The sequence below is a fragment of the Nelusetta ayraudi genome, unplaced genomic scaffold (genome assembly GCF_046127955.1).
Source record: "Nelusetta ayraudi isolate G7.1 ecotype Tasmania unplaced genomic scaffold, CSIRO-AGI_Nayr_v1 ptg000135l, whole genome shotgun sequence".
Classification (NCBI taxonomy): Eukaryota; Metazoa; Chordata; class Actinopteri; order Tetraodontiformes; family Monacanthidae; genus Nelusetta; species Nelusetta ayraudi.
The window spans coordinates 17,129,077-17,145,000 of NW_027466185.1; the positions used below are offsets into that span (position 1 = coordinate 17,129,077).

Below are 15,924 nucleotides of genomic sequence, written 5' to 3' on the forward strand. Positions count from 1 at the left end.
GAGAACAATGTAGCGACGCCCTGGTGGGGGAAGCTCCATGTTTAAAGGGTCAATCAGAAAAATAATTAATCTGCGTGTTAGTTGGTGGGGGAGTTTTGAGTTTCATCTTTTGCTGTCGACGCCAAATTGGTCAAAGTTGTCTTTAAACACATCGACACCAAGTGCGATGCGTTTAAAGACAACTTTGAATTTCATGACAGGCCTGCTTCCCAAAACCTACGCATCCACACAGAGGTATCTCGCAAAGGTGTCATGGAAACACTTTTTCAGCATTTACACGTCGGACGTGACGCACGGGGTCACGTGACCAGCTCACTGACCAGTGAAAGTGGGGTGTTATGTTTAGACGGAGGAGGAGACGGAACATTTTTTCCAAGTAATCGAAGAGAAAAATATAACTTGACAACAAACAAACGTAATCAAAGAAAAGTAAACGTGATTCTAGTAAATCTCACTGGAAGAAATTTTACGAGAATTACGGCTTATGCACTCCGCACCATTCAATGGAAACACCTGCAATCGCAGGTACTTTGTCGAAATTTTTGAAATATCGCTTTTACTCTGTGAAAAACTGTCATGGAAACGCACAGCTTGAGATGGTTGAAAGAAATTATCCTTGCAAAAGTTAAAATTCTTAGTTTGATGGAAATCCCATGAAATCATCACTATTATTTGGTAGTTAGATGTTGTTGTTTTTTGATTTTTAAAATCAATTTTCAAGACTTTCCAAAGTCTCCGGACTGATTCAATCCTCCAGAGCCGAGCAGCTCCTGCAGGGAGCGTTATAATGAACATGGCGGCGGCGGCGGCGGCCTACCTCTCCCTTCGCTCGCTTCCTTACTCACCGTTTCTATGAGTTTGCGGTTCTCCACCAGCTGCCTTTTGTCTTTGATCTCGTTGGATGCCACCCACGTCTTGATCTGGTCTCGAAGACGCTGGGGGGGACCAGAGGAAGAAGAAGGAGGAGAAGAAGGAGAAGGAGAAGGAGAAGGAGGAGAAGAGGGAGAGAAGCGGAGCGGGGGAGGCAGAGAAAGAGATACAGACACATTAGTGGTTTCACGCAGAGACTTGTTCTTCAGCGGCCATGGACGGCCAACTGCAAGCTTGGCTTGGATTTTTTTTTTTTGGTCCTCATGGTAACAGAAAGCCAGCGCAGGCCGCCTCTGGCTGACCACTGCGACATTTAATATGCAGCCAAACACAAACAAACTCATCCCTGTGACACATCTCCTCGAGTGTGGCGCTGTCAAATCATCATCTTTCGTTTTCTTTTTTTAATAATTACACTTCTTCAAAAAAAAAGTCCACTCTGCTTTTTACACTCAGACGTGCTGATGAGCGTGAAATGAAACGTTATGGAGGCTTCCTGCAAACAAAAGGAAGCACTTACAGTTCCTTGACTGTTGTTATGAGATCAGCAGGGCTGGGTACCATTCAAATTATTATTACTTTTTTTAAATAATGCTAATTTTGATACCTTTGTATCCTTGGTAAAACCGGGTTTAAAACCAATTTCAACAAAAATACACACAGTGACAGCACAAAACCATCATTTTCCATTTTACTGGTGATTCAAATGAGGATTTCCTCCAAATCCAGTTTGTTGCCTTCCCCTCCTTTGCCGCTACAAATGTTGCGTTTCACTTTACTGTGATCCACCTTAAAGACTCAGTGTGTAATATTTGGAGATTTGGAGAAGAAACAGCAACATCTAGTGGTTTCATTCTAGATTGCGGCGCTCTTTCGCTCGTCCTCCCTCTCCCGAGCTTGCCAGTGAACTACATTAGATTGTGCACACCAGGCTTCCTTGGAAATATGGTACTGCAAAATGGCCGCCAACTGAGGACTAGACCCTTGAACTATGTTCTTATGTGTACGCGAATCATTCTAAGGGTAGAAAAACCAAATTACTTACTTACGGTATATTATGCTTTTACCAATATAAAAATTATAAATCAGGCCAAATATATACACTACCAGTCCAAAGCTTGGACACACCTATCTCTTCTTTATCTTGACCACTTTCTACATTGTAGATTTCTACACATAAAATATATACCCAAGATATGTGGGTTAATGTGGCAAAAAAAAATAATACTTTATATATTATTTATATTAAGGGTGGCTATTCTAGATCATCTAAATATGAAACTTAGTTATTTCATACTTTTTTGTTTAATACATATTCCATCCGTTCATTCATAGTTTTGATGTCTTGAGTGACAATTTACAAAGTAAATAGTCATGAAAATGAAAGAAAAACCATTCAATTTATACACACACACAGGACCTTTAGTGAAGTGGAGCCACACTTTAGACTACTTTGGCACGGTTCTAATTTTCCCTCTGACGTGCACAAAAGTTTGCGAGTGTCTTGTGTTCACGTCGACTCTCAAGCGCCGCTGTGTTTACCTGTAACTTCTTAATCTCTTTCTTGAGGTCCGCTTCATATTTCTCCTTCTGGTTGGCGTTGGCTGCATTGTGAAGCTTTCAAGAGGAGAGAGCAGAAGCAAGAGCGATGAATGAGATCAGGCGCTTGGGAGGAGGACAAATGGACTTTCATCATAGAAACACAATAAATGCAGGAGAGAACAAAGAGAAAGCAGACGACAAAGACGCCGACACACACACACACACACACACACACACACACACACACACACACACACACACACACACACACACACACACACACACACACACACACACACACACTTATTGCTGCTTTAAAAAGAGGTTGTTAAAGTGGCCTCCTGTTAAGCTGACTAAGTTAACCTTTGTTTAAACTGTCAATAAACCTAAGAGGGGCCTTTCAGTCATCAAGGTCAAATGCAATAAAATAAAGAGCACTGTTAAAGAAAAAGAAAAATCTAATTTTATCAGCATTTATGCCTTATGAAAACAGTAAAAGGATCAATTGAATGGATAAAAAGGTTAAATTAGGAGTCAAACTAACAATATATATATATATATGTATATATATAAAATTAGAATTAGAATGCCTTTATTTATCCCACTTTGGGGACAATTACAAAATGTAGTGCAATAGAGAAGAAAAACTTATATAAATCAAAGAAAAAAAAGAAAGAAACAAAATAAACTATTCATACGGGAGGAAACCCTACAAAAAGAAATCTATATGGACAGTTAACATCTACAGGTACTACCCAGAAAATTAGAATATCCTGAAAAGGTTGTTGTATTTCTGCAATGCAACTTAAAAGGTGAATTTGACATATCATATAGACGAATAATATGCAAATCAATATATTTCAAGTTTTTATTTCGTTGGATTTTGCTGATCAGGTCTTGCAGCTTAAAAGAAAAACCCCTCAAATTTTATAATAATTTTCTGAGTTTATGGGTTTGTGGTTTTAATAAGCTGAAAATCTTAATCAGCAAAGTTACAACAAGGAACTGCTTAAGATAATGCGTGTAATGGCTCAATAAAATTTGTTGTTTTTTTCTTTTATGTTAAATTGCCAAAATAAACTTTTACTTGATATTGTAATTTTTCGGGTAGTACCTGTGTATGGACAATGTGATTTTCATCATCATCATCTCTGCCCAACAAACAGATGTGAAGGGATTTCTGACTCGGCTCAAACACTGGAGGCTCATTATCTCGCGGACAAATATTCAACTGGTGTGCGAACGGGGAGACGACCGTTGCTTACTTTTTGCCAAATGTCTTCAAACTGCTCCACTCCCTCCGCTACTTTTTTCAGACATCGATCTATTTCACCTGGAGGAGAAGAAAAGGGGAGAACAACACGGCAGGTTAACGCGGTGGGAAAAACGATACTCATCCTGGGAGCTGTGGAAAAAAAGTTACTATCGTTAAACGTCTCAGGCTGGGTACCATTCAAAATGTTTTGATGCCAAATCCCATACTGGCTCCAGTAGGATCATTTTATTTTGATACCAGATGTTTTAAAACCAACCAAATATAAAAAATACTTTGGCATGCCAGAACAAAACTTTCATTTTGCATTTTACAGGTGACTCAAACCAGGATTTCCTCCAAATCAAGTTTGTTGTTTTTCCCGTCTTTTGCTGCTCCGTCCTTTTACATTTTATTCATTGAAACAAAACAATTAGACACCAACACAAACATTCCCAGCTCCTGAATGAAAGGGAGCAGAAAGCACAAATGTTGCACTTTATTATTTCGATCCACCTTCATGAAGTGGAGTCACACTTTAGACTCCTTTGGCGGGACGCAATTGTCACGCTTCTATAATGTGAAAGCCCATCGCCAGCGACTTTACATCTTGACACACGTGTGCCAGAGGATAACAGACTAACAGATGCAAAGATTTACCTTCTTGGACTTTTTTAATTTGGCACTGAAAGATGTTCATTTTCCGCTATTCCATGGCATGAGAGCATTTTGGTTGGTGGTACAAAAGCATACAAGTTCTTTGACCAGCACTAACGAATGTCTGCAGTGAAAAGCAGTTCACACCTTTTGGAAGATAACAAGTGGAAGCGGTCTCACGTCATACAGCACAATACAAAGCAGCAAATGGGTCTATTGTTGCCTCAAGATCTGCATGATTGTGTCCAACGTCCCCTTAAAACGCAGATTAGATGGGATTAAACTTTAGTGTCATTGCATGTGTCACAAGTACAGAGCAACAAATGCGGTGAACGCTCTTAGTTAGCTTAGCAGTGAATTAAATAGAAATGTACAGTGTATACACTTTGCAGATTGAGATTTATGTGAATTTAGTGATATACAATGATTTTGATGATTGCGATACGTATGTCCACGAGTGCGCATGTGCCCATATTTTATTATTTCATTATTAATCAGATGAACTGGTAACATTTTAAGCAGAAGTCACGTCACCAATGTTTTCTCCACAACGCCAATATTTCTCAGGCTCCCTCTTCTTCCTCTGTGGCTCACTGTTGCATTAATCATTCATTTCGATTCGAAGAAAATAAACTTCTCTAAGTCTCAAGAAAACAGGATAATAATTAGCGCCCTGTTTTTTTTTTTTTTTGTTTTTTTCCGGCTTTGGATTGAGCATCACGCTAGCAGTGACAGCGGGGAGCTGAACTGCGCCGCTGATGCGGTGCGGTTGCCAACAGAGACGCAGCAGTCTTATAGTTGCGCAAGCAAAACTCTTTTGCACGAGTTTTGACCTTAAGCAGCGGGGATGTGGAGATAGCGCCGCCGCTGGGTTATTTTTAGATGAAAGGCCACCTCCTCTGTAATAATACATTACGAGTCGACCGAGCTGCAATTGCTCCTCGCTCTTCTTCTTCGCTGAGACGTTTTCGGGAAGTTACTTTTCTCTCCCTTTCATACGACGGCCTCTCTGTCTGAGGGGGTCACGCCGGCGAGCGATGAGCGGAGGATCGTCAATCCTGTCAAGGAACTGGAGTTTTCAGCCGGCGGTGACAAAACCGCGGCTAGAAATAGCATCAAAGCGAGGGGGGACGCCGAGGAAACTTTCTGCCAGACGGATGCATAGCTGCCGTTGAAGAGCTTTGGATCAGCGAGTCGGTGGCCTGAGTCAGTGCTTCTCAACTGGTGGAGGCTCAGGACCCACATTTTGTGTCCTCATCATGTGGTTGTGACCAAAATTTAATCCACAGCACTCAAATATATCCTACAAAAAGCAAAGAATGCGTGCCCACTTTCTGTCATGTCTAGTAAATACATGAATAGAATAGAAGAGAATAGAAGAGAATAGAACACCTGTATTAATCCCACAGTGGGAAGATTTGCATAATTACAGTAACTGTATAGTGCCAAAAATGTGGATTTTTTTTGTAAATATATAATATATATAATATATATTAATTAAAAGAAATAAAAAAAAAAAGAAAATCGCTGCTTGGTATATAAGGGGAAAAAAACAACATATTTCTTGTTCTTGTGAACAGTTGGATTTGTGACTGAAATTATTGAATTAACTTGTGTCCTGCAAAATAATTGTCCAACATTGTCTGTCTAGATGTGTCTGTGTGTGTGTGTATATATATATATATATATATATATTTTTTTTTTTTTTCCATTTTATTTTATTAAAGGGATTTTTAAAAAACAAAAAGATGGGAAACTGCCCACGAAGCTGCGACCCAAACAAAACAGCTCCGTGACCCACTTTTGGATCTCGACCCACCAGTTGAGAAACGCTGATAAGTATTGTGCCGTGTTTCAGACCTCACTCGAGATTCTCTGGTTATGGCAGGCATGGGCGAACTATGGCCTGGGAGGGCCAGAAGCAGCACGTGAAGCTTTTTAATCCTGCCAACAAATGATATTAATAGTCAGTCAGTCATAAAACAGCTGCATCTCATCCATTTTTTCAATGTTCCAAGAGTCATTTCAATAAAGGGCTAAACACTAAACACTGATTTTGTGGTAATGCTTCTGTTCACTTTCAATTGATATTAAAGCAACATGTTTTCTATATATCCCATGATAGATTTTTTTCCTCCTATGAGGCGGGGGGGGGTCACCGAAACACTCCATCCATCTGCTGCTGCTCCGGGCCCCTCTGACAAATTTTGGAAGCCATTGTGGCCTCACGAGTCATAGAGTTTGCCCTCCCCGGGGTTATGGGCTCGCAGTTTCTAATGTTAACGACCAAATGGAGAACGGGCCAACCCTGTCTGCTGGCGCCAGAAAAAGTGTTCAAAGCACGAAAGTTGATCCAGAATCTGTGAAATTGTACCGTTGCATGGATGACTTTATTTTATTTTATTTTATTTCATTTTATTTATTTACCAAAAACAATCAAAGTCAAACGTTCGGGCTGTGTAGTGACGGATTTTTAACTTTAAAATAAGTTAAAGCTTGAGCTAAGACGTCTATGTGTCTGGCAGTGTCGAAACACAACCAGTGTGCATCACTTTTGAAGGAGACAAATCCAATAATCAAAAAAACAAAAAAACAAAAAAAAAGAAAATATGAGCAAGTATTGTATCCCCTTTCTCTTCAAACTGTTGATAAATCAAACTGTCTACCAATTATCTACCATTATCTAAATCATCTACCAATGACTCAACAGTATAATCCCACACAAAAAATACAGTGGAAGAAAAGCGACAATTACTGCTCAGTGAACTCCATCAGACGGTCTTATTAACAGTTCATTACCGCGTTACAAAGATGGTGCGTTTAATCTCGTCTTGCGAGCTGCTTTGAGCATCACTGGCAATGCGAGTTGTTTATCCGAGTGAGAGGAAGCAGGTTGGTCCCTGCATCACGCCACGGGTCCTATTTTGGCTTTGCGCAACTGAAGAGAACGAGGTGCGCGCAACTGATTGAAATCCACCCCATTTGAGGCCAATAGGTAGCAACGACAGGACAAAAAGGGAGAAGCGGAGTGTTTTACTGAGCCACCTCATAGGAGAAGAATATGTATCATGGGATATGGAGAAACATGTGATGTGATGTCAACTGAAAATTAACAGGAGCGCTACAACAAAATCAGCGTCTTTGAAGCCCCACCGTGTTTAGCTCTTTGTTGAAATGACTCTGAAAACATGGATGAAATAAATACAGCTATTTCATCACTTACTTCCTTAAGCTTAACGGGCCGCATATGGCCACCGGGCCGTAGTTAGCCCACGCCTGATCTAAAGTTTCTAAAGAGCAAGTTTGCTTAGCGAACGTTTGCTGACTTCAGTAAATGCTACTTTACGGCAGTAATTAGTCAACTACAGCTGTAATACTAGCGTTTATACTGAATTGTAACACTTTTTTACTTACCACTTATCAACTGAGCTATTTAGGCCATATTAATTCAATATTTAAGATGTAAGAGATCTGTTTAGGGTATTTACGTTGCATATAACCTTTAAATTGTGAAATAATACACCAATGACATCTGACACTTGAAAATAATGTAAATATGTTGAAGATAAATGTCTTATGTGTCATTACTTTAATATATTTGCTTATGAACAAATGCTGTCAGAGTACAACAGTATAACACAGGTGTGAAGATTCAAGCAAATTAGCTTCACCAGAAGTCCACAACAGGCGGTGAAAAATAAAGAAGACAATCGTTGAAAAAATAAGTTGCAGCCTGACTTGAAACAGGTTTGTTTCTAAAAGCCTGTGGAGACCAAAGAGCATGACATAACACAGAGGAGGACTGTTTTCCCAACTTCAACACAAACAACTCAAGGGCATGTTGCTCTGTGCAGGTGGACCTTCTATCACTTTTTGCTCTCCATCTGAGCTACCAATCATAGGCCAAGATACTGCCGCAGTCTCTGTGTGTCTGTGTGGCAGGTGATGACAGCGACGCCTGAGAGTCTTGGTGCTGGCGCTTCATCTTCACCACCAAGATCAGGACCCGGGACTTGATTTTAACAGCGGATCTTGTGCCATCACAAACTCTGACCTCTGACCCTCCCAAACACGGACAAACACATTCTACACGGACAGCAGCCAAGCCAGCCCACTGCTTTACATTGAAGTCTATTTATATTTCATAATAATTTGATGAATACGACACAACATTTATTTATGTACATCTACGTGTTTAAATTGATATATCTCATATACTTAAGTGTGCTTTTCTGTATTTCTATATTTCAATTATTTATTTATTTATTTATATATTTATATATTTATATATCTCTACATCTACATTGTGAGAGCTTTGTTGTTCACCCTGCAACTCTTATTTCGGTCTCTCCCTCTACATTTTTTGTATTTCCTGTTCACCCCAACTGGACATAAGCAGATGACCTCTGACCTCTGGAGTCTGGATCTGCCAGTGGCCAGTTTTTCCTGGCCACTGTCGCCCCCTGCTGCTCTGGAGGGGCCCAGTTGGTTTCCCCCTCATTGTACAAAGCGTATTGAGACGCCTTTGGTTTTGATTCAGCGCCGTAGAAACAAAAGTTGATTTTTCTGCTTGATGTGCTTTTTTTAAGAAAGTTTGAGCAAAAACGTGCAACACTAAAAATACAGAGCATTGTGATGTCACTGATCACGGCAGGGAGCTGAATGGCCAAAAACAAATGTGCTTTGCCCTGTGGATCTGTTCAATTTGTTGTTGTTGTTTTGTTGTTGAAACTCTGGCGGCTCCGGTGCTCGATGAGACAAACAAAAATCTGACCTTGAAGTTTCCTTTTATCGGCCATGGCTGACGACTAGGATGATGTCTTCATCCCTTCTTTTGCTGCAGAGAAGAAAAAACAGAGAAAAGTTTCAGGATTGATCAGCTCGACTTGCAGTCTCTTCAAACGAAGCGTCCTGATGTGCCCGTGAGTCTATGACCATTGCAAACAAACGGTTTCTCGCCGAGGAAACGGTCATGTTTTTTTTGTTTTTTTTTAAATCCAAGACAAGAGCAGAGACGACGCAAGCAGAAAGTTCACATTTTCGTCGGCCCTTGTTTGCCCATCATCCTTTGCACTCTGTTCTGGGAACTGCAAGTGGGTCCGAAACAGGTTTTGAATCTGATATGCGGGAGCATTTTGGTTTTTTTTTTCAGACACAGATACAAACTAATGCACTACCAAAGCACTTTCTTTTGCACATACTGTGTAACATTTCAAGTTCAGTCACAGGTTGTGAAATGTTGACCACTGCTTTTTATCCAAGTCTTGATTTGTTTTTTCATTTGAACACTATGGGGTTTTGATATTGTTAATAGTTGCATAAACATGTACAGAAACACAACAATGAAAACCAGTTATGATTAAAGTGATTAAAATATGGAGGGGAAGGATTGGAGCAGTCACAGAGGTGAGAAGAAGAAGAAGAAGAAGAAGAAGCTTTCCTACTCTGTTCCAGCTGCTCTGCTGAAGTTGAACTTTGCTTCGAGGCAACAAGAATACCGTGTCGTATTAACACAAGTCCATTCCACATCGCATACACAAGAGTGGACAGTACAGTTCTTGGTGCCTTTGGGTAGGAAACGGCAGCAGGTCAGAAGAGGATCAGTTATTGACTACACAGTCAGACCACAGTGTATTATCTTACACTGAAGTGGTGGGATTAATGATCCTAAATTATGCACTGTTCTATATTCAAACCTGATAAAAAGCCATTCAATGCAGATAGATAGATAGATAGATAGATAGATAGATAGATAGATAGACATCGTTAGAGTGCTCTACTTTCAGCCTTCCACCGAGGCTGAAAATAGAGCACACCTGCATGTTACAACTTGTTCCGACAACACAACCTCAAACTGATGGAAACCGCCAAACTGATGGATCCCACTTCAGACAGGTGCACCGCACACATGTGTTGTTGGGTGGACCCAGCCAAGCCAGTGCCTCACACTCGCTCAGCAGCTCAGTTTGGACGTGATGAGGTCACTTTCTCAATGCCACAAAAAACAATTCCCAACACAACACATGCGCACGGTCACGGGATCGTGCAATCACAATGGCTGTTTGGTTTTGTTTTTTTTATTATTATTTATGACTGGAGTGTGTGTGTGTGTGTGTGTGTGTGTGTGTGTGTGTGTGTGTGTGTGTGTGTGTCTTGCGTTTTTATGTTTTTATTGTTTTCATGTTTTTCCTATGCACTGACTGTCTGTCACTTTTTTAATTTCATTGCGCACGTCACAATGACGATAGTCTATTCTAATCGATTCTATTCACAGAGTTGCCCCTGCATTTTACAATTGCATGTTCACAGGCTTTACGTGATTGCAGTCCACGACCGTACTCCATTGTTTATTTATTTATTTATTTTAAGGACGTCGGCTCTAACGTTGGGCTATCCCGGGATGTTTATAAACAATGCGGGCATCACCATCACCTTCATCATCATCACCTTGTGCCAGCAGCAGCCCTGCGACCACCAACATCCGAGCAACATACACGTCAAAACAAACTCCGCCAAACAAGTTAACACGCGGCAGCTCTTGCAGGCGAAGAACTTGTGCGTTTCCGTTCCCGAGTTCGCTCAAAGACTCCGAACGGATCGGTTGTCATTCTAAAAAGCAGCAGCTTATCAACCCGGCTGCGCTATATTTGATGTGGGGAGACAATTTGGAGAAGGGGTAGAGAGTGTGCGAGACAGATAAAAAAGAAAGAGAAAGACGGGAGCACATATATTCATCACTTTGGGGCATGCAACTTATTTACCTGGATTTTTCCGGGATGCGGCTTCTTTTCTCCGGTTGCTCCACTCTCGAAACTCTTGAAAATATTCGCTGTGCGGGCTATTTCTCTAAAAGCATTTGTCAATTCTTCTCGCTAAACAATCACTCCGCACATCCAAGATGGCTACCAGGAACACCTCCTCCTCCTCGGGTGCCCTGTTGGACACTAGCTCCGCCTACCGTCTCCCTGATTGGTCCGCTGTGGCCGTTTGAGTGTTTTCATTCGCTGGAACAGCACGTCCGTCAAAAAGCGCACGGTTTACTATTTCCTGGAAAACTCCTGCTGTGATTGGCCTACTTTAAAAGGTGAAAGGGTAAAGCTTTTTCTTTCTTTTTTTTTTTTTTAACCGCCGTTGTCGGTCTTGGGGTCTCATGGGAAAGTGAGTCCAGTTGTCTCAGCGAAGGTAATACTAGAAGTTGTTTAAACAGGGGGAAACGCAAACGAAAGAAACACACACACACACACACACACACACACACACACACACACACACACACACACACACACACACACACGTCACTGTGCTACTTCCGGTGGAAAATATGATAATCGATAATCGTAAATTTTGTTATGAATGCTAAAATAATTTTGCTGTGCTCTCAGGGACCTCCACACCGGCAGAATCATTATCTTAGCAACTGTCAACTGACCCATGTACATATTCTTACTGCCAGTTACTGTGATTGATGAAAACAGACAGTTTATGGTTAGAATTTAGAGGCTGCACTGCACATGTACTCGCTTTTATCAATTTGTAGTCCTTTTTTATATTTTATTTATAATGATTTTGTTAATTGTGAGTTTATTCACTATTCAATTGTCTACCTGTTGGGCCGTATGCGGCCAGTAAGGCTTTTTATTTCAGCCTCCCAAACTTTACTTAAGTCACAAAATAGCTGTATTTCATCCATTTTTCAGTGAGTCATCTCAATAAAGAGCTGAATATCATGGGGCTTCAAAGACATTTATTTTGTTGTAAACTTTTCAATTGACATTAAAGCACGTTTTCCAAATATCCCATGTTAATATATTTTCTTCCTATGAGGTGGGTCACCAAAACTCCATCCATCTGCTGCTGCTCCGGCCCCCTCGGGCAAATTTTAGAATTATTGTGGCCCTACCAGTCAAAACGTTTGCTCACCCTTGTCACAGACACAGCTAATATTGTGTAGTACACTCAGACAAGAGCCGATACCTGTATTTGCAGAAAACCTCTTTCATGAGTCACAAAATATTATTCTGCAGTCTTAACCGTCCTTCTGTTCTTTCCAGAAGATGTGAGGATGAAGTCAGATAGGCGCTGCCATGGAGCCGTAAGAGTACTGATGAGCAGTCCATGTAGCACAGCCCCCTGAAACCACCACCATCTTCCCCTATTACATTAGATTGCTGGCATTGAACCATTGGACATTTTTGAAAATTGGGTATCCATTTTCTATGAACCCACCTGCACTCTATCCTGCACTCACTATCTCAGATACTTTGGGATGAAGGCAGCTTGGCGAGGACTCCACGCAGGCCAACACAGAGAGAAGAAGACAACCATCAAGACTCACACTCACAATTTAATGTGTCTTATACTCTGGTCTTTGAACTGTGGGAAGAATCCTAAGCAATTCCATGTTTCCCCCCTACGCAGTTAAACTTATTTTGCACAAAAAATTGCATATTTACATCGACATCTGTTTTCTTTTTAATTGAAATGAAAATGATTGTTGCACCAATCATTCCCTCCCACCACCAAATTCCTAAATTTATCCTACAATTGAGTCCACCACTTTCTTGAGTGCCTGTTTATCTGATGTTATATTTATACAATGAATTGAACTGAATCGAAGATACTTTATTTTATTCCCCATAAGGAGAGAAGTGTCATTTAGTAACACATGGGTGAAAGGCAATAGACACATAAGCGAAGTAAGCGACGGTTTAGGGCCCAAAGGCCACTAGGGGGCCCCCAAGAGCAATCAAAACGAAATAAAAAGAAATATATATTTTTTTCCATGGATAAATGATGATTTCTATATGATCAAAGATATATTATTGTACAAAAACACACGTTCAACAGAGTGCAGCTGCTGATGTAGACCTAGTGATTCTTAATGCCTCTGTAGCTAAAGCTTCTGTCTTGTACAATTGAATTTATCATTTTTATATAAGTGTTATTTGTTGTTGTTGCACATTTTTGTTGTTCTTGCACTACAACTTATTGTTGCACCTTGCTGTTGCACTTTTTTGAAACCAAAAATAATAAACCAGATGACACATTTACAGTAAGAACATTGTCTGCCTGTTTATTTTTGTTACTTTCAGTAAGACTAGATGATATACCTCACTATGTGCTCTATCACTTGGAATGTTGTGTAAATCAACCCCAGGACACTCTTGTAGCTGGACGTGCTGCCCTTTGAGATTGAAAACCATATGTGGCACCCTGGATGCACGTGATCCATGATGCATTAATTGATATTATTCGTGTTAAGTTTGCATTGGTATTACTTATGTTTCTGATTATTTTACCTTTGGAGATACAGCAACAGCATAATTTCAACGTGTAATACATACATGTGTAAAGACATGTCAGGCCGTCAATAGGATGTAGACAACACTGCCAGAGCTGCATTGAACTCATTGTAGGTGTGTGAATGATCAACAATTATTGTTGGCTGAAATCGAGGGCCCCAAAATCAAATTTTGCTTAGGGCCCCATGGAGGCTTGGGTCGGCCCTGGACACAGATGTTAAAACAATAATGTTTCGGCCTTAGTTGTCACGGTCTCCAAGCCAACAATCTGCCCCTGTGATCTCGATAGCCAACAATCTGCCCCTATTATCTTGATAGCCAACAATCTTCGCCTTTGATCTGCACTGCCTTTATTAATCAGTCTCCAATGTTCCCCTGTTGCCAGATAATCTGTTTTGCATTGCACCAGTAAACAGCTTCCGAGAGTTCCGCTTACAGTGCGAGCTCCACTTCGAATTACGCTCGTCATGTTTTTCCTCCGAGAGGTCCGAAGTGGCCTACGTCGTCTCCCTCCTTACCGGCAGGGCGGCAGCCTGGGCGGCTGCGGAGTGGGAGAATAGGAGCGCGGCGTGTCAGACCACGACCGACGACCGAGGCTGCCCAAAAGCTGCTGGGTTTACAGCAAGGCGACCAGTCGGTAACGGACTATGCTATCGCCTTCCGTTCGACTGCGGCGGATAGCGGCTGGAACGCTGTTGCGTGCTACGACGCTTTTCTTCAGGGACTGCTGACTGCTGACTGCTGCCCGCTGGACAGTGGACGGTCATCGTGTTGGTAAAAGACTTCAGATCAGCCTCGTGGTCGCAAGTGATGACGGAGTCTGGTGAGTAACTCAGCACGTCCAGGCGGAGGCCGGCCTGTCCCCTGGCCTTAAGTGGTAGGATGCGGACGTACTTCGCTGATCCAGGCGTCCCAAGCATCCAGGAGTTCCGAGTGTTTCCGTCCACCAAGCCAGACGGAGCCGGCCCAACAGCAGTGTAGTTAATCCAGGTGGCTGCGTCCATGCTGAGCTGGAGTTTCAGGCTGGTCACCCTTTGGTCTTCTCCGGGACAACCCTAGATAACCCTGGATCACAACTCCAGTCACGCTCTTTGTCTTGGTCAGGTTCACCTGGAGCCATTCACCCTCAGCCTGCAGGGACCCCGAAGGCATCCAGCAGGAATTCCCATTCAGCCGACCCATTTTCGCAGTGTGGCTGTGGACTGAGGACGAGGCAGAGAGCTGGGAGTCGCTGACCCTCCCGTCCCCAAACACACACGTTGTCTTCGCAGCTGAAGGCTACGTCCAGATACCTGGGCACGGAGGGACAGGGGTCGACATGGTGGGCGAAGGAGCAGGACGAACGGTTGTTGCAGAGCTGTTGGACAATGGGAAGGACTTCCTCCACTGCCCCATCTGACTGGCCCCGCTGGGTGCAGATGTTGTTGCCATGCCTCCGGTAGTAAGCTCCCTGGATGTTGATGACTCTGTCCTCTGGACACTCAAGGACAGCCGGAGGGTCCTGACACAGCAGCACTGTCAAGAAATCATCATGAGGCAGGGATGGTGTAGTTCCATTTCTCCGTTTGCAGATGGTAACCTTGTCTGACACTACAGCGTTCCCAGAACCAGGAGCCATCCAGAACTTTGAGAGACAGGCAGTTCTTCCCACTGGAGGTGCTGCCTGGGCTGCCTGCGCTCCAGCCAATGAAACTGAAGGGGGAGCCGTCCGTCCACCTCCAGCCAAACTCGGTCACCCTAGTCAGGAGATGTCGACGGGTATGGATCTGGGCGCGCCAGCCACTCCTTCGGTCAGCGGCCAAGCACAAGGTCTACGCTGATCGTCACCGTGTCCCGGGACCTGCCTACCGGCCAGGGTCCCGAGTATGGCTCTCCACCAGAAGTCTCAGACTCCAAGCTCCCTCTCGCAAGTTAGCACCCCGTTTCATTGGTCCATTCCCAAATCTCCTGAGTTTACTGTCACGGTATCCAAGCCAACAATCTGCCCCTATGATCTTGATAGCCAACAATCTGCCCCTATGATCTTGATAGCCAACAATCTTAGCCTTTGATCTGCACTGCCTTTATTAACCAGTCTCCCGTGTTCTCCCGTTGCCAGATTATCTGTTTTGCATTGCACCAGTAATCCAGCGCCTGTCTCCTTGTTGTACTCCTTCGTTCCCCGGCCGACAACAGCCCGCCTCCGATCCTGCCCCCGCCTCGTCCTCGGACCGATTCCCCGGTAACGACCCTGCTCGGCTGGATCCTGTCGCTGTGAACGACCTCTGCACGTCCCCGACACCAATCTCACCTGCCTCTCTC

The 15,924-nt window shown here is 42.7% G+C and overlaps 1 protein-coding gene across 4 annotated transcripts in view; it reads right to left on the bottom strand.

Moving 5' to 3' along the window:
* LOC142905055 (CCR4-NOT transcription complex subunit 3-like) overlaps positions 1 to 11,228 on the bottom strand; it is a 28,457-nt gene extending 17,229 nt beyond the window's left edge. For all 4 annotated transcript variants that reach the window (XM_076051536.1, XM_076051538.1, XM_076051535.1 and 1 more), the window contains exons 1-5: positions 11,083 to 11,228; positions 9,096 to 9,158; positions 3,678 to 3,745; positions 2,413 to 2,487; positions 846 to 935 (exon numbers count right to left, since the gene is read on the bottom strand). In XM_076051536.1, coding sequence (XP_075907651.1) covers positions 846 to 935; positions 2,413 to 2,487; positions 3,678 to 3,745; positions 9,096 to 9,120 — 258 coding nt within the window. In that variant the 5' untranslated portion in view covers positions 9,121 to 9,158; positions 11,083 to 11,228. The remainder of the gene's footprint in view (positions 1 to 845; positions 936 to 2,412; positions 2,488 to 3,677; positions 3,746 to 9,095; positions 9,159 to 11,082) is intronic.
* Between the last annotated feature and the right edge of the window lie 4,696 nt (positions 11,229 to 15,924).